General features: G+C 41.1%; 7 protein-coding genes across 7 annotated transcripts; 4 read left to right on the top strand and 3 right to left on the bottom strand.

Moving 5' to 3' along the window:
* Positions 1-43: 43 nt before the first annotated feature.
* K450DRAFT_255842 (uncharacterized protein) lies at positions 44-1837 on the bottom strand. Its single transcript, XM_051591408.1, has 3 exons — positions 599-1837; positions 435-528; positions 44-367 (listed from the first exon to the last, which is right to left on the bottom strand). Exons 1-3 carry the CDS (start codon positions 1699-1701, stop codon positions 137-139), a joined length of 1428 nt encoding a protein of 475 aa, XP_051441615.1. The 5' UTR covers positions 1702-1837; the 3' UTR covers positions 44-136.
* Positions 1838-3158: 1321 nt separating this feature from the next.
* K450DRAFT_255841 (uncharacterized protein) lies at positions 3159-8153 on the top strand. The gene is made up of 13 exons (XM_051591407.1): positions 3159-3469; positions 3540-3655; positions 3720-3803; positions 3867-4034; positions 4099-4532; positions 4597-4714; positions 4774-5229; positions 5297-5528; positions 5588-5713; positions 5782-6187; positions 6253-6515; positions 6591-7458; positions 7535-8153. Exons 1-13 carry the CDS (start codon positions 3304-3306, stop codon positions 7959-7961), a joined length of 3864 nt encoding a protein of 1287 aa, XP_051441614.1. The 5' UTR covers positions 3159-3303; the 3' UTR covers positions 7962-8153.
* An 841-nt stretch (positions 8154-8994) lies between these two features.
* On the top strand, positions 8995-9456 carry K450DRAFT_291278 (uncharacterized protein; the record flags this gene model as incomplete). The annotated part of the gene is made up of 1 exon (XM_051593578.1): positions 8995-9456. The coding sequence occupies one exon, from the start codon at positions 8995-8997 to the stop codon at positions 9454-9456; it is 462 nt and encodes a 153-aa protein (XP_051441613.1).
* A 226-nt stretch (positions 9457-9682) lies between these two features.
* Positions 9683-12165, bottom strand: K450DRAFT_255834 (uncharacterized protein). Its single transcript, XM_051591406.1, has 6 exons — positions 12026-12165; positions 11336-11922; positions 11044-11259; positions 10290-10966; positions 10114-10228; positions 9683-10050 (listed from the first exon to the last, which is right to left on the bottom strand). Exons 1-6 carry the CDS (start codon positions 12060-12062, stop codon positions 9778-9780), a joined length of 1905 nt encoding a protein of 634 aa, XP_051441612.1. The 5' UTR covers positions 12063-12165; the 3' UTR covers positions 9683-9777.
* A 2961-nt stretch (positions 12166-15126) lies between these two features.
* Positions 15127-15904, bottom strand: K450DRAFT_255828 (uncharacterized protein). The gene has a single exon (XM_051591405.1). It carries the CDS (start codon positions 15891-15893, stop codon positions 15327-15329), a length of 567 nt encoding a protein of 188 aa, XP_051441611.1. The 5' UTR covers positions 15894-15904; the 3' UTR covers positions 15127-15326.
* A 971-nt stretch (positions 15905-16875) lies between these two features.
* K450DRAFT_255824 (uncharacterized protein) lies at positions 16876-17729 on the top strand. The gene is made up of 2 exons (XM_051591404.1): positions 16876-17382; positions 17455-17729. The coding sequence occupies exons 1-2, from the start codon at positions 17276-17278 to the stop codon at positions 17561-17563; spliced, it is 216 nt and encodes a 71-aa protein (XP_051441610.1). The 5' UTR covers positions 16876-17275; the 3' UTR covers positions 17564-17729.
* A 1536-nt stretch (positions 17730-19265) lies between these two features.
* Positions 19266-19832, top strand: K450DRAFT_274515 (uncharacterized protein; the record flags this gene model as incomplete). The annotated part of the gene is made up of 1 exon (XM_051593124.1): positions 19266-19832. The coding sequence occupies one exon, from the start codon at positions 19266-19268 to the stop codon at positions 19830-19832; it is 567 nt and encodes a 188-aa protein (XP_051441609.1).
* Between the last annotated feature and the right edge of the window lie 607 nt (positions 19833-20439).

Genomic DNA, 20439 nt, shown 5'->3' with positions numbered 1-20439 from the left:
AAACCACACTTTTTACCACTTTTGCAGTATTTATCCACACCTGGTCTCCTGATGTGGGACAGAAAAATCGACGCAGTCTGGATGATGTTTGCAAGGCAGTAGCCCCACAACTTTGAGGATTTTATTCTATGCTCATTTAAATATGCGTAGGGGTTCCAGGTAGCCATTTGCGCAATGCACTTGGAATTTCTATTCTACCATCCTTGTCTTGGAAGTTTTCTATGATGGCAATCAAAACTCTTGGAACGGCTATGGCTGTTCCATTTAAGGTATGACAAAACTCTAACGGCGCTGTTGGTTCTCGCGGTCTATATCGGATACTAAGTCGCCTAGCTTGATAGTCTGTACAATTTGAGGTAGATGAAATCTATGACGAAAAGTTCGTAAGCACAATTTATCTGGCGCCTAACAGGACATGATAGTATTTAACTTACTTCGCCCCATGCCCTTCTACCAGGCATCCATGCTTCCATATCGAATTTGCGGTTGGCGCTACCGCCCAATTCTTCACTTGGCATATCCAACACTCTGATTGTTGACAAGAAGCAAAATTAGCGTTAACAAACATTGGCGATGTAGCAGTTTTTAATGTATTTACCGGAAACAGAGTCCCAACTCTGTAAAAATGTCCTCTTGAAGCTTGAGCAGCTTTTCCATAATCATTTCACTTTGGTCAGGACGAGAAACTGCAAACAGTTCAACCTTGGAGAACTGATGTACTCGATATAGACCTTTGGTATCAGCTCCTCGGGCGCCTGCCTCAGCTCGGAAAGCGTGACCAAATCCAACCATTTGTTTAGGCAATTCTTGTTCATTTAAAATCTTCTTGGCAAACATACCAGCCAGAGGAATTTCAGCTGTTCCTGCCAAACACAATGCCGGGCTATCTGCATCCATGGTGGGTGTTGTTACATCGTATATTTGGGACATTTCATTATTGCGTGGCTGGAATCCGCAACTATAAGCAAAGGATGTTCGCACTATATCAGGGGTGATAACTGGACTGAATCCATGTTCAACTGCCTTGTGCATCGCGTATTGAACCAACGCCACCTCCAGTAAAGCACCATAATTCTTGAGATAGTAGAAGCTGGCACCGGATACCAAGGCTGCAGTCTCCAAATCGACCATGTCGTGCTTTTTGGCAAGAGTCAGGTGGTCGGCGATAGGAAAAGGATGATTATCTGGATCAATTGGGGTGCCAACGATCTTAGCCACTCGTGCACAGTCTTCAGGTCCAATTGGGCTTTCTTTACTAGTATCATTTGGAATTTGTATTGCCTCGGAAAGTAGCTGATTATCTACAGATGCAAGAGCAATTTCTCGCTCCTGAATTGTTGCTTTTAAAGCCTTTGCTTCTTCAATCAGGGCGGCTTTGTCCTCTTTCGACTTTGCCAACTTTGTGCTCTTGGTAAGTTCATTTCGTCGGCCTCTAAGTGCATTCAATTCGGTGGTCATGACTGCCAGTTTGTGATACAATTCCTTCACCACCATTGCGTCCGCGCCAGATGCGTTGCGTTGCTTCATATTTTCGTTGATCTTGACTGCATTCTCGGCAATGTATTTGTAGTTAAGGTGAGGTCGAATTATATATTCCACAAGTTGCTGGCTGGAGGCATGTCTTACAATGGGGGTAAGTTTTGATGGGAGCCTAGAATTATAACGGTGTGCAGCTCTCAAGCAGACAAGTCTTGAAAACATTGTGCAATCGTCTACTGCAGTAAGATTTTAGCGAATGTCAAAAAAGAGAAAAGCCTGAATTTTTTCTGATCACGCAGAGAGCGAAATTTTCGACCCCATTTCCCGATATCACCTTTGCAGGAACAGTTTGGCTGTACTGTTGCCACGCTGTAACAAACTCATTGTTCTTCGAGAATAATCATAGAAAATGTATTATCTTTACTGCATAATTATAGACTGATATAAATTATTCGCCAAATTAGTGCGTCACTCGTTCAAAATACAAATGGCAGCAAACACCACTTTTTCTCGACACCATGAAAGTGCTTCTCATACCAGATTCGCGTATTATACGCCCGAATGCTGAGATAAGCAGCAGATATAAGTTGAAGTTGACCAATGAATATATGCTGAGAGATCAACGCAAAGCCGATAAAACTCATAATTTCTCCTAGCTAAATACAAAAATCTGCGTTAGCCTAGGCAAACCATCTCTTCTCGTACATGGATAAATAGCTTACGTAGTGAGGACACCAAGCGTATTTGAACAAACCACCTTGAGGTATCTGCAATTACGTTAGTCATGGACGCGTGAAATTAAGTCACGGATATTGGTGAGTACCTGGTACTGAGTTGATCCATGGCGACGTAAATTAGAAAGTATACGGTGGTGTAAGAAATTTAACCCCTCTCCGAAAACAAACAAAGAAGCTCCACATAGACATTGGGTCTTAGAGTAGTCGACTACTGGTACCTTTTCAGTGAAGTAATACGTTGCGTATGTGAAAAGCGCATAACAGGTGGATATAAGCAGTGACGAAGATAAAGCCGTATTGCCAGAATAGTTGTGAACGAAAAGGACCTCCTGTTCATTTAACGTCAGCAACTATTTCAACTCTCCCTTTCAAGCGCCCAATTCAAACGTACCAGCTCGCGCTTAAGGTAGTGAACGAAGGACGCCAACGTTACAAGTCGTAGCCCATAAAATGCCCGGTAGAAAAAGGTCGGCCATAGACATAAAGAAGCTACGACTAAAGAGGGTGAATAGATGATGAGCATTCCCATTTTTGATGGCACCTAGAAAAATGTAATATGTTATACGGTGTCAGTTCAACATATGGGAATGTTACGAAACGTGAAAATGTCGACGTTACCATAAGTTTTTCTTGTTTGGCGAACTTGCTATATGCAAGCCGCGTTGATGGAGATATTTCTCTGTAACATAGAACAAATCCACATATCAAAATGATCGAGAAGATGGCGAAAAAGTAATAATTTAGAGGAGGACAATGCATTGTTCGAGAAAGAAAGAGCAACATTTTGTCCTGTGCGACAGGTCTCCCATTTAAGCGTTTGAACTTCTGACGTGCTTCGGGGCAGAGCCCCCGATCCAAGCTTGGTAAGCACTCCATGTAAGATTTATGTACACTTTTAATAAGCTACTACTTGCTCAAAGCCAAGGAATATAGATTAATGTCAGCCGGGTGAGATAGGCACAAAGTTCCATCCATTCATTTAAGCGTTAAGCTCTTAAGATTTAAACACCGAACATCGAGCTTTAGCACCAGTCGTACTTAATCCACATCATCTGTTGAGGACCGCTCAACGAATTTAACTGGAACGATGGAGTTAGCCATCAACATCACCTCAGTTTGTCGAATTCGTGTTTTACTTGTACCGGTAGGACCTATAAAGAAATCCACTTTTTGGAAGCATGTAGAACTCGTCAAGCAGTTTGCAATGGTTAGATTAGGAGACGTGACTCCAGACCTGAAGAAGGATTCAACAGGTACGCCATTAACCCTGGGCATTATACAGGAACATTCCAGAGATGTAATGATATAAATACTTTGAAACAGCCATGTTCAGCAGCCAGGTCTTCCAAGAAGGCCAGCTTCACTTTCAGTTTCTGACTTCTTATAGCCGAGATCAAGCTTATTTGGAAGATTTTCAGCCCCATAGAAGAATATTCGGTGTAAGTTTGTAAGCCCTATATCCAACAAGTAGCTTTGTATTCTGACTTGAATCACGTTATGCAGGTGGTCGGCATAATGGATTGTCAGGAGTGGAAGGATAAAAATCTTAGTGAGGGATATGAGCAATTTGTAAAGAACCTCGACAAGGTACGGATGACGGATTGATGTAAGCTCTCGCTAAATTCTGTACTCAACAATGGATTCAATTAGTATCCTACGGCAGTGGCAACAAGATGTTTCGCATTCGACCCAACTGAAAATCAACCAGATGACACTAAAGGCTTGATTATGATTCCAAACGTTGGCAACATGTCATTTTATATGAGTACTATGATGTGTGACTTTGCGAGCGAGTTGTTGAGCCAGTTTGAAATGATAGTAAGTGCATTGGATACTTTTTATATGTTGAATGAGCTGCTAATCAACTTTCAACCATATCCAGGCTCACCGTATTGAAATGCTTCAAATGCTGGAATCACCTCTCCAGAACAATATGTTGGGACCCCCCACCAATATAAGAGCTAGTTTTCCATCCAGTGCGTCAGTACTACCGCAACCTTCAATGAGCAGCCCCGATCTGAATCCTCCACCGGCAGCTAATTTATCTAGCGCAAGAATGCCATCGCCAGTGCCCATGGCGTCTTCAAGCACATCATTCTTAAAGCGATCCAGCACATCGGCTACAAGATCTGCTACGAAATCGCCTGTACCTTCTGAACAGCCTCGTTCTCCTACCATGAATCGATCATACAGTGCCTCCAATATGCTTGGATCTGGTGAAATAACCAAAACAAAGCGAAGGACACCAGGACGGATCCAAAAACTGCTGGCGGATTTCTATCTCTTAGCTGGAAGGCTTCCTGATGCAGTATCACAGTAAGTATGAGGTAAATTTCCGTGTCGGCAAGACTGAGATTTGTACTGATGACGAATTACATAGCTACAATCAGGCTATCGAAATCTGTAAAGGAACTGCTGACTTTTTATGGCTTGCAAGTGCCATGGAAGGTCAAATTTGTGCCATGCTGCTATTAGAGTACCTTCATGCAGACGTTGGGGTAAATGTCTCTTGACTGTGTTAACATAATCTAAGCTAGCTCTTAATCATTTCTTATAGCACATTGTCCCTCGTGGACAGATGTCTCCCGAACTTCGAAGTGAATCACCTACTCACGAACCTTCTGAACAATCGTCTTCTACACCATCCAACTCTGGCCTACCGTCAAGTATTGTTGAAATTCCTCAAAAATATGAATCTGTCATGCAGAAATATGCAAAAGTACCCAGCACATCCGTACTGCCACTACCGACACTCGTTTATGTCGAAGCCTGCATTAAAGTTGCTCGATTTCTGTTGACAGTTGCCATGAACGGTGGTTGGAACGATAAAGTGGTGGCACTGTTGGTCCAAGGCAAGCTGACATCTGGGGTAGCTGAAAATGAACAAGAAGGTGACCATATGGTTATGGACCCAAAAATGCTTAAAGACAGCGGAGTCACCCGACTAAGCATAGCAGAATGGACCATGCGAGCTGCTGGTAATCATATGCGAGATATACCAGTAATGGACCAGGTAAAGACGGCAACCAAGTTAGAAGTTTCGTATGAAATCGATATTAAGCTCTTTCTTGCAAATTTAGATCATTGCCACAAACTGCATGGTATCCCTTCTATCCGTCGTCGGATTCCAGAGGAAAGCCGCCTTTTTGATGCGAGAGAGCGTTCAGATCATATTGCCTTTGTTGATACAAGCACATACAAAAGTCATCAGCTCAAAGCATGAAGATGGAAGGAACGGAAAACACACTGGACGACATGATAAGGGCATTCTTCTTGTCCTAGAGAGAATCTGTGATTCATACGGTATCGAAGGTAAGACTGATGGTATAGAGATACCAATACGAAATGAAGCTAATCCAATTTTATTTAAGGCCCCGATTCATACACGCAACCCAGTTCAAAATCATTACGAAGTAAATCAGCTTCTCATTTCGGCTGGCCAGAACTTCAGATAGAAGTTCTTCGGGAATGTATAACAGTCTCTGAGGCTCTGCCAGGTTCGCTGTTTTGACTCTTGCTAATTTAATTAGCGTCTAGCAAACTGACTCTTATTCTTCCGAACTAGACTACACTTCCATGCTTCGATATACTACAATTCTCTTGCGCAAAATGTATAAATATATCTCCAAAGACGAACAAATCAGATTGGCCTCAACAATACAAAGAATAGTTGCGGCTGGAAAGAAAGCGGGCCATGTCGATTCCAACATCAACTACTGGGGTGTAGATCTCGTCAAAAGCATCGAAGCGGTTAAACCAATTGCAAGGAAGGCAGTTTCTCCTCACTCTGTTAAGCGCGAAGTCGCAGTTACAGTCAGTGATGGCGACCCTTTCATCTACAATCCCTTCAGTAACAAAAAGTTACCCTCTCACCGCCACACAGTTCTTGTCACCAACGAATTTACGGAGTTCAAGGTATTGCTTTCCAATCCATTTGGATTTGACTTAGAGCTACAGAGTATCAGTTTAAGGTGAGTTCTAGTTTATGATCACATTATGACCATATCAGCATACAATTAACTGTATACGACACCAGTACCTCCGGAGCTGCATTCGAGCCCACCATTGCCTCTACCACTATACCAGCCAATGCATCTTTGACAATACGGCTTACTGGAACACCAAAGGAGGCTGGAAAGATGATCATAAAAGGGTGCCATATTAAGATTGCTGGATTTTCAGAACAAGAATTTTTGATGGAAGAAGCTGTTGATAGGACAGAGGAAAATACGAAGACCAGTGCAGCTCACGGATCTAACGCTGCCGGTCAGTCTTCATCAGATGCGGCTGGTTCAGAAGGTATGTACAAAGGCAATTGTTTGTATTCCGTCAACACAATAATTTTTACTGACACATGCAATCCCCCTGAAATAGCCAATCGTTATGTCTTAGAAGTGATCCCTGAACAGCCACTTCTGAAGATTCGAGAAACTTCGCTTCTGCATGGAGCACTCATGCTCTTTGAAGGCGAAATCAGCCAGATTAACATCGAACTGGAAAACATTGGCAACATACCTGTTGACTTCATCACGTTATCATTCTCAGATAGCACCACCACTAATCCGCTCCCTATAAATCCCGAATTACCTGCTGAAGAAGTTTATGAAGTCGAGTTGTTCACCAAAGGAACCCCTGTATTTTCATGGGAAGGATCTGGCAAGGAGATTGCTACCACCTCAGGACAAAAAATATCTTTGCCACCGGGAGAGAAGTGGAGCCTTCATGTCAATGTGTTTGGCAAGCGTCATTGCAACAACGGCACAATTCAGATTGACTATGGATACATTGATCGAATTGTTAGTAGTGAAACGCTTGACGAGACAGAAAGCCAAAAGCAAGCCATGCCAGTCTTTTATACCAGACAGCTTTATTTGCCTCTTCTCATCACAGTATCACAGCACTTGGAGCCATCAAATTGGGATATTTTGTATTTACGTTCACAATCAAATGTGGAGCAAGCTACTATTGATGAAAGCAAGAAGAAGGACATCATCGCGTTGAACGAAAGCAGTAGTTTAAACCCCGTGGAAAGGCTACTACAATCCGTACAAGCAGACATTGCCTCATTCGATTTTGATGAAAACAGCAAACATGATTACTGCCTTGTTGCCATGGATGTACGAAACATCTGGACTACACCATTTGACATACAGTTTACCATTCGTAACTCTTTAGAAAATGATCCAGCTAACGACGATACTATATATTTTCCCGTCACTATACAACCAGGACTAACAACAAGGTAATTGACTAATATCTATTTGTGTGCGAGTCTCGTTGGCTTTATCATTGAACATCAATTCTGGATCCATTTTCAGGATTACAGTTCCTGTCCGTCGTATTTACCTATCTGCAGAAAAATTGGTGAAGCCAGTTCCCTCTGTTGATCCATCCAAACAGTTTGTGGTCTCCCAGGCACCAAAGGTTGCGCCTGAACAAGAGAGGGCTCGATTACGAATGTTCTGGTATCGGGAAGAGCTACTTAAACGACTGACGGCTACATGGCGTTGCTCTTCAACTCGAAGGGAAGGTGATCTGCAGCTTCGGTCAACTTTACGCCTTACACCTACGCAACTAAGCGTCTTGCAGAAGAGCGACATCGAATTTTTGGTCAACATTGAAGATTCCAGGCGGCTTGCACACAGATCTTTTGAAGTGCCTAGCAATAAGTTTATCGACATGACCATTGCCATTCGAAATCACAGAGGTAGGTTTACATATATGAAATATTCAAGTGGCAATTAGAATGCTCATTCAAAAATGTACAGCACTTCCGCTGAAGGCCATTTTACGCGTCCAGCCGGTACAAGATTATGGAAATACGCTCAGGGAGTGTGATTCCAGTAATAATATTTTGTGGCAAGGCTTGTTGCATGTAATTTTACCAGAGGTACGACATCTATCCCACTCCTCCCTGAGCCACATTGAACCATGAACATCATTTAACAACGATTATTCTCAATAGATACCACCTAATGCTGAAAGTGCTAAGCATAGACTACCTCTTTGTTTCCTATCAAGAGGAAGGTACAATTTTTTGTTTCACGTAGAAGACGTATTTACACGAGAAATTGTCTTCGATCATGAGCGTACCATTATTGACGTCGTAGACAGTCTCTAATATACAAAGAATGTATTTGTTAGTTGTGTAAACTCATTATGTAACGAAGAGAGTAGGATTGAGCTTTAGCATCTCTTATAAAGCCTAGCTTATTCAGAAGAACTACTAACAGCTGGAGAGAAGTTTTATATAAAGTGTTGTACAATTCAATTTCCTTTTTCTAATGGCTTATGATATTGTCTGTCATCTTCTGTTCTCTGTTGCAATTTCTGTTAGATGCCTTGGCGCACATTTTTTAGGGCTTCACGACAATAGTTATTCCAATGTGGGATTGAATTATGTGATAGTTTCCCACAGACGTAGCATTATATATATGCGATACCTTTCACTTTTGAACTGGAATGGAAACGCAGTATTGGCAGGGTGACAGACAGCTTAATCGGCCAACAATTCAGCAAGGATATGTAAAAAATTACTTCCTGGCACTCAATTATTGATTTTATCATTTCTAGGCAAGATCAAGATGGCGGTACTGTACCTAACCATCAACTGTAGCTAATATTACCTTTACTGGCCATGACAGCACGAATAGGGACAAAGTATGTATGTACCCAATAAGAAAGGAATGACCCATCAATAATGAACATTATACATTATTCTGAGAGGCACTGTATGAAATATTCATCCTTCCACCTTCCCTTTCTTTCTTTTTTGACTATGAATCGATTACTAACGACTATATCTGCATTTCTGCTTATCTTTAATTTTGTCGCGGCCGACACTGTCAACAGCCTAACGACAGCAAAAGTGCTCATTGGTACAGAAATATTAACCGTTCACGCTAACAGTGCAACATACACCATCAATCTCAACTCCTATACAAATGAGGCTAATAGTGCAACGCAAGCAACTGTTCCAACGTGCACATTTCAACCTTTCACATTAACGGCAAAGCTTGGAGATACATTGGTCACAAAAACTATCACCAATGCGGAAGAAACTGTTGTGTTTGATGCTGATTTGCTAGGGAAGAAAAATAGGAACGTTATCATGCGCTTAGGTAGCAAAGTCATTACTGTCCCGGCAAGTACTAATACTGTCACTATTCATCCCGAAAGTTTTGATGAAGTGGTAAGGCAAATTTTCTGTCTTCAGCAGTCGTGTGTACAGTCCGGTTAAATTTGGTTTTTATTACTACAGCATTTTGCATCATAATGGCCGAGCTTTTGACACTAAATATGACCATATATCGCGCTAGAGCGCTGCAACATGAAGACCAACAATACAAAAATGCCTTATATTCAATATAGGGAGTACACAACTGGGACTAAACGGTTTTCAGATTGGTAATAAAATCAAATGCAAACAATGCTATACAATGGAAAGGGTTATGCTGAAACGGCACAAGCTATTATGAAAAAAGTGTAAAAGACAGGAGATGTGCTTTTTTAAGTCTGATATTTGGTTGGTATTGTACATTACTGGCATATTGATGCTTGTTCAAACTGTTCGATGACAGCATATAGTTCGTCCTTGTTCACTGGTTTTGTCATGTAGCGATTCTATATTATCAACGTCAGTATCATTCGAAGACCAGCAAAAGATGTGGAAAAAACTTCTTACCAGTCCACTTTTCAGAGCATTCACTGCATGAAATTCTCTAGCATTTCCAGATAACCCAACTATTGGTATTGGTGCTGCAGCATTTTCTTTTTCCAACTTTCGGATTTCTTTAGTCGCGGTGATACCGTCCATGATAGGCATTTGAATGTCCTGCTCAGCCCACATGATGTTAGCAGCTAGAAAGTATGTCAAGTATGGGAAATATGCACCTACCATTATAATGAGGTCGAATGATTTAGTCTCAAAGGCGGAAAGAGCCAGCTTCCCGTTGTCCGCAATCAGAACTTCGTAGCCTTTCATTTTTAGAAGTCTTTTCATCATGTTTTGGCTAATGTGCCAAGTTAATTAATACAGACACATCAAAAATGAGTAAGGTAAGCGTAACTTACTTTATCTTATTATCCTCTACAAGCAAGATGGTACGAATTTGCCTGTTTACGCATGCTTGAGTGGGTGATTCAGGTAATCCATTCGCTGAAGACACATTATTCGATGGTGAAGATATATCGAGTGGCTTTGAAACCTGGATTTTTTCGGTATGTGATTTCAATGCACCATCTTCAATGTGATCATCACGAATAGTAAACGAAAACACTGATCCTCTCCCTTTTTCGCTTTCGACAGAAAAATCGCCGCCCATGAGCTTAACCAGATTTTTAGAAATGTACAGTCCAAGTCCGGAGCCACCATATTCGTGAAAAGTATTTTTTGAGGTAGGTTGCGTAAACCGTTGAAATAGATTGGCTTTTTCTTTCGGATTCATCCCGACTCCAGTATCGGTGATGCTGATTTTCACCATGTTCTCCATACCATTTGATGGGATACGGCGAGTCGTTACTGTGATCTTTCCTGAATCCGTAAAATTTATGGCGTTTACAAGTAGGTTGATGACGACTTGCGTCAATCGCTGCGGGTCATTTCGAATAGTGCTAGGCAAGGAATCAAATTTTGTGACAATACCAAGACCTTTGGCTGCCACTTCCGCTTGAAACATTTTGATAATGTCAGATAACACTGTATCAAGATTGAAGTCGACTTTTTTCAAAACAACTTTGCCAAGTTCCAGCTAATGCAATGGGTAATTAAACTTCTGAAAATTTACAACCTTTGCACAATGCATATTGATCTTTCGTAAAATCATACCTTCGATACACTTAAAACGTCATCCGTAATAACCTTTTGTTGAGCTACACAATTCTTGACGGCTAAAACGGACTCTTGATCAAGGGGCAGCTGTTCCCGTAGTGATTGTATATCACTCTCCTCTAAAGTTGGCTTGCTGAGAATTGCTCTACGATGTTCAATACCATCCTCTAAAAGTTCAACGTTTCCTGATATTCCATTGAGAGGGTTACGAAGCTGTACGTTATGGTTAGAGGTGGTGTGATATTAAAGTGTGGGCATTTTGGCAAGATGACCATCATAAACTACGTACCTCATGGCATAAGCTGTCGATCCACTGATCCTGTCTCTCCTTATGGTGTTCCGCTTCCTCAGCTCTATGCCGCTGGTGTTCTTCAGCGGCTTGTTTGGCTTCCAGTCGTCCCCGTTCCGTATTCTTTAACTCAGTAATATCCATTAAAGTGTGAAGGTATCCAAGAATATGTCCATCTTCAGCAGTAGTTGGTGTCGTGTCAGCTTTGACCCATATGATATCGCCATTGCTATGTATGAGACGATATTCGTGGCAATTGGCCAAAAATTTAAATTCTTCAGTGTTGTGAAAGCTACAAAATGGCCAGTTGGTCTCCACAGCTTTTCGGTCGTCAGGATGAATGACATCTATCCAGCCATGTTCTCGAATTTCATTCTCAGAACGGCCAACCAGTTGCGAGAACCTCTTATTGATGTAAAAATCGTCATCATCTCCAAAAGTGATTCCGTAAACACCGACGGGAAGAGATGAAAGGACATTTTGATATCGATCTTTTTCACGTGACAACACACTTTCTGTGGTCTCAGAAATCATACGTATTGATTTGTGAAGAGCAGCCTCAGCAACCTTTCGACGCTCCAATTCAACTTCAACGGATTTAAATCTCTGCTGAAGCTTAAGCAGTGCCAATTGATGATTACGCAGGGCGTTGGAATCGGCTTTGTAATCAATTCTATAGTCTCCAGGATTATGTTCGGCAGTGTTGATATGCGCATGGGCTTGACATATGGAGGCCATGGCGTCAACGTCAGAAGCGTCGCTAAAGCTATTCAAGGCATAACCGCAAAGTAGTTGAAGACGTCGACGTTTCATAAAGTCGTTCCACTTCGATTCCAAAACCAAGGCGGCATGATATTGCTTTCGCTGCGAAAGGATATTGACCACTTCTCCAAATGCATAGATGATACCATTGGAGTTTGCCTTAAGCTGATCGATGGAGCCTTCGATTAATTCTTCAAATTTGTCGCCCGAGATGGTTCCATCGCTTCTTTGCAATGCTTTCAAAATATCATATGCATCAAAAAATAATAATCGTCCTCTGGTTTGGATTGTCAAATTAGATGAATGATTTAAATGAGTCAGGGTGCTTTGCGATACCGCTCAAGTAGATGTTCATTACTTACGCATCTTTCTTTTTCTCAACATTGACGTTTCGCTCTCGCAATTTGTTCTCTATGATGGCCAGATGTGCTTTGGTAGCGATGATGAGCGCTCCACCCCCCGCCTTTAGTCCGGGAGCAACAAAACTATAGAGGACAAATGTAAATATGAGACGCTGTTTCGCAAGTGTCAATGAGGTAACGGACAAGAACGAAGCATACCTAATAATGCTGTTATAAAGATATTCTTCGTCGTAATAAAACTGAACGATATGGCCGTGTTCGCTAGCAACAGGAGCGCTTGCCTGAAGGTTCAGCATTTCGTTTGAAGATTCGTCATATGACGAGATATTCGAGAAGTCGTTACTGGAAACTTCTGACCAACTCACAGACGAAGATTCTTCTGACATATCGCCATTAGTTGACTGACTGGGCGATAGTAATGGCGAGGTTGAAAATTGCAAATGTGGATTGTCGTCCATTATAGTGATTGAATTTGCCCTCTAAGTAAATTATGTTGTCAGATTGAACTCGCTCATGAGAAGAGCATAAGTGGCACAGAAAAGAACTACCTCAAAATATGTGAGTTGACCTAAAAGCCTATAGAGCTATTATAATTCCAAGAAATGCGCCCCCAACAGTAGAAAGTTAAAAAAACTGCGTAACTAATTGCGAGAACCAAAGAAAAAAAATAGGTGAGAAGTAAAGTAAAAAAGGGATTTTGTAACTCCATCACCAGGCTAACCCGCCATCACATCATTGAAACTCAAAAAGGGAAATGGTTTCCAAGCTGTCGTATCCAATCATAGAGCTCGCTTTTAAATATAGCGTGCATTGGTATATAATGCCTTTCCGTTTGGTGCTTGATATTATTAGCAAACTAATCTTCTTCAATCTCAATATCGAATGACCAACGTTCGATTAAAATCTTCAATATATCGGATCGTTCACACCAAAAGCCGATTTGTGGAGCATGGCAAATTTGGTGGAGTTAGTTGACCTTGGGCCTAGACGCTCCGAGACTTAGTTAGGCCGTTGCGCTGGAAAAATTTCAAACGAAGATCCGAACGGAATATCGAGAAAGAAACAGCATGTTAACAAATATGAAAGGAGAACTATTCTCTTTCTTCTTACACAAAAACGCTTCTTGCATCGAGATATTCCATCGTTTTCTACTCTCTCTTACGACAAGCGCCAGAGGACATCTCAGTAAATTTAGATTACTCCCGTACAACCCCAGGTAGCCACATAATACCCTCATTGGTAGGCATCGTTCACATGGCGCAAATTCAATTTAACTGAAGTGCATCGCGGTTCCCACCATCGAATTTGCACATACCAAAGCATTTGGCATCGGTTTTTTCCGATTTTTGTTACGGCGGAGATTCGCTGTGTTTGCTAATCAATAGACATTTTTCCTCTCCGGAATATTTTAACCTTTTTCTTTACCCGCAACATAGGCAATATATTTGCTCTAGGCAAACCATTTACACTATGCTCCATGGACAAATCTGATCATTTACGAATGATTTTTACGGAAGCATGCCCATCTCAGTCACTGAAACCTTCATTCAGCAGGAATCTCCGATGATACTACCATCATCTACCTGGGTATCAGAAGTTACAAACTGCCAGCTTATCATCGCAGCTAGCTCTTGCTCTCTAAACAACTTCGCTCAGCTCAACTGTCCCAATGAAAGTATACAATTCTTAGCATTAACTACATGGCACGAGTGAAGCAGATACGTACACTGGTTGCTATTTTATTCCCATCTTACAGTAATACTTAGCACTGAAGATATTGTAGCTGTAGGAGCTAACGACAGCAATATCCTTTATTTGTCCATTGATTGGATGCATAGTTGAAATATCCTTTAGGATAACGATGGGAATCAGATTGCTACCTGTCACCCATTGTTGACGGCTGGTGGATCGACCCAGGTGAAAATGATATCAAAACATAAAGATAATTACGTTAATATCAATGCGAGATAGCTTTTGCATTCAGAGAATTATAACAAAAGGTTTATCTTAGGGATACCACGCTGATAATCCAAAGTTGAATTGCGATAAGTGGATCGAATATAAAACCTTCTTCCTATGCTGCCAGGATGAACAGGTATTAAAATAAATTCACCAAAAAGCCGAACGTAGCAACATACATTGCAGAAGTGTATTGAAAACTTTACTCAGATTTTTCTGTTGAAAATTCGTGAAGTCCATCGGACTTCCGAACATGAGCCTAGAGATTTCTCTCCCTCCCTCCTCAATATTCAGGCTCAAGATATACTTAAGGGAACTGCTTCACTAGCATAGGTCATTATATCTACCAAAATCTTTTATCATTATTATTATCTGGAACTTTCGCGAAATAAAGAGAAATGATTACAGTAGTAGCTGAGATTGCTCGGTTGAGCCATTGAAATTCGAATGAAATTTTTTTTGATCTTCCAAAATGGTATCTGTCAAGCAAACATTCTATTTCATCATCTTCAACGAAAATTCTGACAGTTACTCTAAAATATTCAAGATATTTTGTCATTTTTTGGTTTCTACAACAACCTGCAAGTGGTACAGTCTCAGCGCCTGTGTTTCTTTTTCGACAGTCTAGCCACTTAAAGAGAAGGTAAGTTGTTGGCAAATTCTTGATCAGCGTTTCCAACTTCTATGGTCACTGCTAGTACTGTTAAGCTGATTAATTACTCTGAGGGTTGTTTATTTTAATCATATAGATGTTTTTCTGCTCTATAGTCCACTAAGAATAGTCTAATGTCACTCTTTCTCCATAATGTAAGGGTAACTATAGGGAGATCAAAATGAGCATATATTACAAGCAAAGCAACAACAAATGATGATGGGTAAGTTGTGTGTGATTGTCTGATTATCATTACTTAAGTAATGATGGGAATGGTGGTTGTAGTAGAAGTTGTAGTAGTGGTAGTATCGGTGGTAGTAGTGGTGGTATCGGTAGTAGTAGTGGTGCTGTCAGTAGTAGTAGTGGTATCGGTGGTGGTAGTGGTGCTGTCAGTGGTGCTATCAGTGGTGGTAGTGGCGGAGCTTGCAGATGAAGAATCGACAGCAGAGCTAGGGGCAACAGAGCTGGGAGCAGCAGAAGAAGGCATAGGAGAGGGAACAAGTGAAGGGAAGGCAGCTTCAACAAGGCCATTAATATCAACAATAGAGCCGGTTCCTAAGCAGGGAATGGCAAAAGTGCTGGTTCCAAGCAAGATGGAAACCGAACGGGAAGCACATTTATCGGCGCTGCCTTTATCATCATGGTCATCCTTGTCATCCTTGTCTTCGTCATCACTCTTGTCATCAGACCAAAAGTTTTGAGGCTCGGCAACCTTGGCATTACCTTGCTGTATTTCAGCATTTTTTCCCTTTGGCAAGCCAGAAGCATCAACAGCGCTTAGTGCATACAGGCAGCAGATCAGAATGGGGATGGCTGAGCGCATTATCAGGATACGTTATAGTGAATGCTGAGACAACTATCGTAAAGATTGGACTTTTATACAGGTGATATTGAAAGTTTGCTTGCGCATAAAAGTGATTTTAATACCCCTGATATTTCTCATGTTGCAGGTACCAAATGTTACCCTTTCCACATTTATTAAAACTTTGGATTGAATTATGCAGGTAGCTAACTCCGTGTCTTCTATCTGGCCCGATTTCTTTAGGTGATTTTATACTTGTGTTGTGTTAGTGGGTAACAATTATGCTCAGTTGACAGCTTGTAATGCCGGACTAAAGGTTTACATCCATGTAACTTGATGATGCTGACTTTTTGTCAGTCCATTGATAGTATGAGCTTTTCTTTAATAATATAACGTCATAACTTAGACTTTAATGAATCTGAGAACTGCAAAGCGCAAACTATTTAGGCTTGCGACCGGTTTGCCAAGATATGACCTATTCCGCATTGTGCAGCTCAATCAATACAACGGGTCATTTCATCTCAGTTTAACGCGCTGCAGCTTCATCCGTATTGCAGCTAGGAGATGATATATGTAAGGCACTATGATTCACATCCGTCCACTAACCTTCCCTTTCCAAAAGGTCATTAAATCCTTAACCCATTCGAAACATCTCGACTGTCAAATGCCATGTACAGAATTTGCCACTCATCGCATAAACAAATACGTTTTCTTTCAAGTTAAGTGCTATTATTTAATACCTCTAACCTGGTTCCCTCCCTCTCTCGTCAAACGAAGAATGTAGGTTAATAATTGTTGCAATCGATAATGCTTTGCTCCAATGCTTTTCAGGGGTTCATTCAATCATTCGTAATTAAGGGCGGTAGAGCAAACCAATGAATCCCTGTTAAGTGTTTATCTGGGAAACCCGCCCGTAAACACTATACCACCGGTATGGAAGCCGCCATTACTACACTTAAAACAGAATGCAAGTTTTGTTATTTATGTTACTGACAAATTTGGTTGTTTACATTTTGCAATCTGGACACAATGAGCCTTGAAAGTGTTTTCTTCATAATGTCTGTAAATTTGTATTTCTGAACGATGATTCGTTGAAACAATTGCTAATATGAGGTAGGTTTCTCTAATTTGTTAGGCATTAAAACTCTTCATAGCGGATATGGTTTAAGGATGAGCGCTTTCATTTTTTTTATAAACGAGCATCTTTAGCCGACATTTCGGAATTCATTTGTTGAATGCGAGCATAAAGTACAGTATCTCTTTGCCGTCGACATTAAGCAGCTCACTATAGCGTAGTTACCTTTGTAATTTGCCTTTCATGGAAATGTACGTATTTATGTCATAAAAACAAATGTCATATATTTTGCTGTAACTTTTACACCAAATGCTCCAATCGGCTATCCATGGCAACAGCAGTATACCGGAGAGCGCGTAGATGTTGCAGGGGGAATTTGAGTCTATATAACTTAGCATTCACCGGAGAAAATGAACATTATTGCTCGCCACTAAGGTAGATGTTATCATCCATAACCGAAAGTCAACTTACCTGGTCCTGGCGTTCTAACGATCCATCACTGAGAAGGACATATCTATCGGTTGAGTTGATGCCGCATAGAGTGGTCGAGTTTAAATCGTTTATACCTGGCGATGATGATCATGAAACAGTGGGAGAATATGACATAAGAAAATAAAATGATGTAGAAATGGACTGAAGTTGGAAATGAACGGAATGGAGTTGAGTAAGGGTGGAATGTAGAACGACATTCATGTCATTTCCATGAATTCTGGATGTTGACAAATATTTGAAAACCCCGCTAGCGGCAAGATTTTACTGGCCTTGATAGCATTTAAAGAAACTTTTATTGCGTGATGGAACGAGCGTTAGCGAGAGACATAACGCGGGAGGAACAGCGTGAATTTTAGCGGGCTGTATTACATTTATGGTTTGTTAAATCTGGCAGGACTAGGAGGTACCTAGTAAACGCATCACATTCTGAGTCCACCACGGATGCTGTGGTACTGTTACTGCGTTCAGAAATAATAAACTGATCAAAAATCTGATCCTGCAAACAGAATGCAAAAAAGATGTAGTGATTAAGGTGGTAGGAACACTTGATAACAATGTGAATTGCAGAAGGATTTCAGTGGGCTCCTTCCATACAGATTTAACGAGTTTTTTGGCAGTAAAATGTTTTAATCACGCTGTTATTCAACGTCTCCTAATCCTACATATAGACAGTCTGGTTATCGCAAGCGTCACAAAACAATTCTTTCGAGAGGATAAATCATCTGAAGAAGCGAGCGCAAGCCAGTCTAATCACCGCAGTGAAGCGACAAACAATCACTGTGCAATTGTGTTCTCCCATTTGGTTCTAATTATTTTCACAGTATATACCCCTAGCACAAATAGTGAGCCTTACATTCTCTTTGAACAATAATCAAGCTAGTAGCGCTTTCTTTTTGTGGTATATTGTTTACACACAGTATCCGCAAATAACCTCCTTCTTAGGGATACGATGATTGTAAAATCGTCGGTATCCATGGGCAATTGAACGATGACAATTTTAACATCATATTTTTTATCTGCGATAAGGAAAAATTTGCAGCGAGTCAAACTAAGATGCGGTACACCTGTTGTTCACATTGAGCTACATTGTAGGGGACCGGTCACATCTTTGGAAACGTAGGTCATAACACTATACAGCCTTCTCTGTTCAGTCATTAGTGTCATTATCTTCTTCCATTACTAGAAGGTACCTATAATAAAGAGAAGTATACATTACCTTTCAGCTTTCCAATATATACTAAATATGGCACGCCCAGATTTCTTGAGATATGTAGGACCGCTTGGATATGTGGGGTGATTAGCCCTTTTGATATCCCATAACGTTAGAACAATATTGATCCTCATTATATGCCTCATAAATTGATGAATATGATATATTGAAACTCTTTTCAAGGTTCTTTTCAACTAAATTCACGTCAAAGCAGAATAAGCACTTCCTTTGCGATGACGAGCGAGAATGATGATGAAGTAGTAATTGTCTTGGCGACTGCCAAAAAGATATATAATTAAGAAATCTATACTAAAGATGAATGGATGTTAAACTTGGAAACTCTGATCACAACAAATCAAACAGTATCATTGTTACCTATCAAAAAAGTATGACATTGAAAAATGATAATAATCGACCAATTGGAGGAGATGGGAAAGCTACCTGAATATTTAACCCCTAGGTATACTTGATATCAACCTAGTAACATCTGATGCTCGCAGTATCATTAATATAAGAGCTTAATAAAGCTATCTTTTGCGCAACCCAGCTTTCAAATTTCATATATAAAAGCTCGATTTTAATCTCAGATCCTCAACATTCATTCAGCATATTGAAAATGCGTTCAGCCATTTCTATTCTAATCTGCTCCTTGTATGCACTTTGCGCTGTTGACGCCACATCCATCTCAGAGGGAGGAAATACTTTAGTTGAGAAAGATATTATCAAGGCTGCCGAACCTCAACAACTTTGGTCCGAAGTCAAGAGTGATGACGATGGTGAAGTCGACCACAAGGACGGCAAGGACGGCAAGGGTGGCAAAGGTGGCCACAAAAGCGATGAATATGCTACCCGTTCGGTTTCCATCCTGATTGGATCTAGCACCTTTGCCATTCCCTGCTTGGGAGCCGGTTCTATCGTTGATATTAACGGCTTTATACCCATTGCATTTCCTTCACTTCTGCCCATTGCAAGTGATGAGCTGATTTCTTTGATGGCGCCTTTTTCAAAGGTGCTTTCGATATATTTAAAAGCCGAGTTCTTCACTGTGCATTCTTTGTATTTTCAGGATGGCTTGTTCATGGAGCATTCTCTGTATTTGCTAGATGGTTTGTTCATGGAGCATTCTTTATATTTGCAAGAGGGCTTGTTCACGGTGCTTTCTTTATATTTGAAAGACGGCTGAGCCTGGGTACTCTACGGAGAAGATGACCGAGTCAACAGATGCTTGGCTGAGCCTGGGTACTCTACGGAGAAGTTGACCGAGTGGATAGTAATGGGTTGGCTGAGCCTGGGTACTCTACAGGAAGACATCCGAGGGAACAGATGGCTTGCAGTTATGTTATAAATCGGCAGAGTCTGGGTACTCTACGGAGAAGTTGACCGAGGGAACAGATGGCTTGCAGTTATGTTATAAGTCGGCAGAGCCTGGGTACTCTACGGAGAAGTTGACCGAGGGAATAGATGGCTTGCAGTTATGTGATATACCTTTTAGAGAGTACGCCCACGGAGAGAGTGGACGGCTAAGCCTTTAGATATCTTTTTGACATGGACGCCCATGGAGATAGTGGACGGCTAAGCCTTTACCTAACTTTTTGACATGGACGCCCTCGGAGATAGTGAACAGAAGGCCGGCTAAGCCTGTGGAATACCTTTTAGAGATGGACGCCCATGGAGATAGTGGACGGCTAAGCCTTTACCTAACTTTTTGACATGGACGCCCTCGGAGATAGAGACCGTAAGGCCGATAGGACTGGATGGAAGATAGGACTTTAAGGAATCTTTTATTGCGA

Source organism: Umbelopsis ramanniana (genome assembly GCF_025399195.1).
Source record: "Umbelopsis ramanniana AG unplaced genomic scaffold K450scaffold_61, whole genome shotgun sequence".
NCBI lineage: Eukaryota > Fungi > Mucoromycota > Umbelopsidomycetes > Umbelopsidales > Umbelopsidaceae > Umbelopsis > Umbelopsis ramanniana.
Note: the sequence above shows the minus strand (reverse complement) of the source record. Positions and strands in the feature narration are given on the sequence as shown.

Excerpts from the sequence above, each read along its gene's own strand:
- K450DRAFT_255842 (XM_051591408.1), bottom strand. The coding sequence starts at position 1,701 with ATGTTTTCAAGACTTGTCTGCTTGAGAGCTGCACACCGTTATAATTCT. Across the intron at positions 529-598 it reads GAGTTGGGACTCTGTTTCCG|AGTGTTGGATATGCCAAGTG; the intron begins GTAAATACATTA and ends GTCAACAATCAG. Across the intron at positions 368-434 it reads GTAGAAGGGCATGGGGCGAA|ATTTCATCTACCTCAAATTG; the intron begins GTAAGTTAAATA and ends TTTTCGTCATAG.
- K450DRAFT_255841 (XM_051591407.1), top strand. The coding sequence starts at position 3,304 with ATGGAGTTAGCCATCAACATCACCTCAGTTTGTCGAATTCGTGTTTTA. Across the intron at positions 4,715-4,773 it reads ACCTTCATGCAGACGTTGGG|CACATTGTCCCTCGTGGACA; the intron begins GTAAATGTCTCT and ends CATTTCTTATAG. Across the intron at positions 7,459-7,534 it reads CAACCAGGACTAACAACAAG|GATTACAGTTCCTGTCCGTC; the intron begins GTAATTGACTAA and ends ATCCATTTTCAG.
- K450DRAFT_255834 (XM_051591406.1), bottom strand. The coding sequence starts at position 12,062 with ATGTCAAGCCCATGCGCATATCAACACTGCCGAACAT. Across the intron at positions 11,260-11,335 it reads TCGACAGCTTATGCCATGAG|CTTCGTAACCCTCTCAATGG; the intron begins GTACGTAGTTTA and ends CATAACGTACAG. Across the intron at positions 10,051-10,113 it reads CATTCGACCTCATTATAATG|GACATTCAAATGCCTATCAT; the intron begins GTAGGTGCATAT and ends TGGGCTGAGCAG.
- K450DRAFT_255828 (XM_051591405.1), bottom strand. The coding sequence starts at position 15,893 with ATGCGCTCAGCCATCCCCATTCTGATCTGCTGCCTGTATGCACTAAGC.
- K450DRAFT_255824 (XM_051591404.1), top strand. The coding sequence starts at position 17,276 with ATGGCAACAGCAGTATACCGGAGAGCGCGTAGATGTTGCAGGGGGAAT. Across the intron at positions 17,383-17,454 it reads CATTATTGCTCGCCACTAAG|GACATATCTATCGGTTGAGT; the intron begins GTAGATGTTATC and ends ATCACTGAGAAG.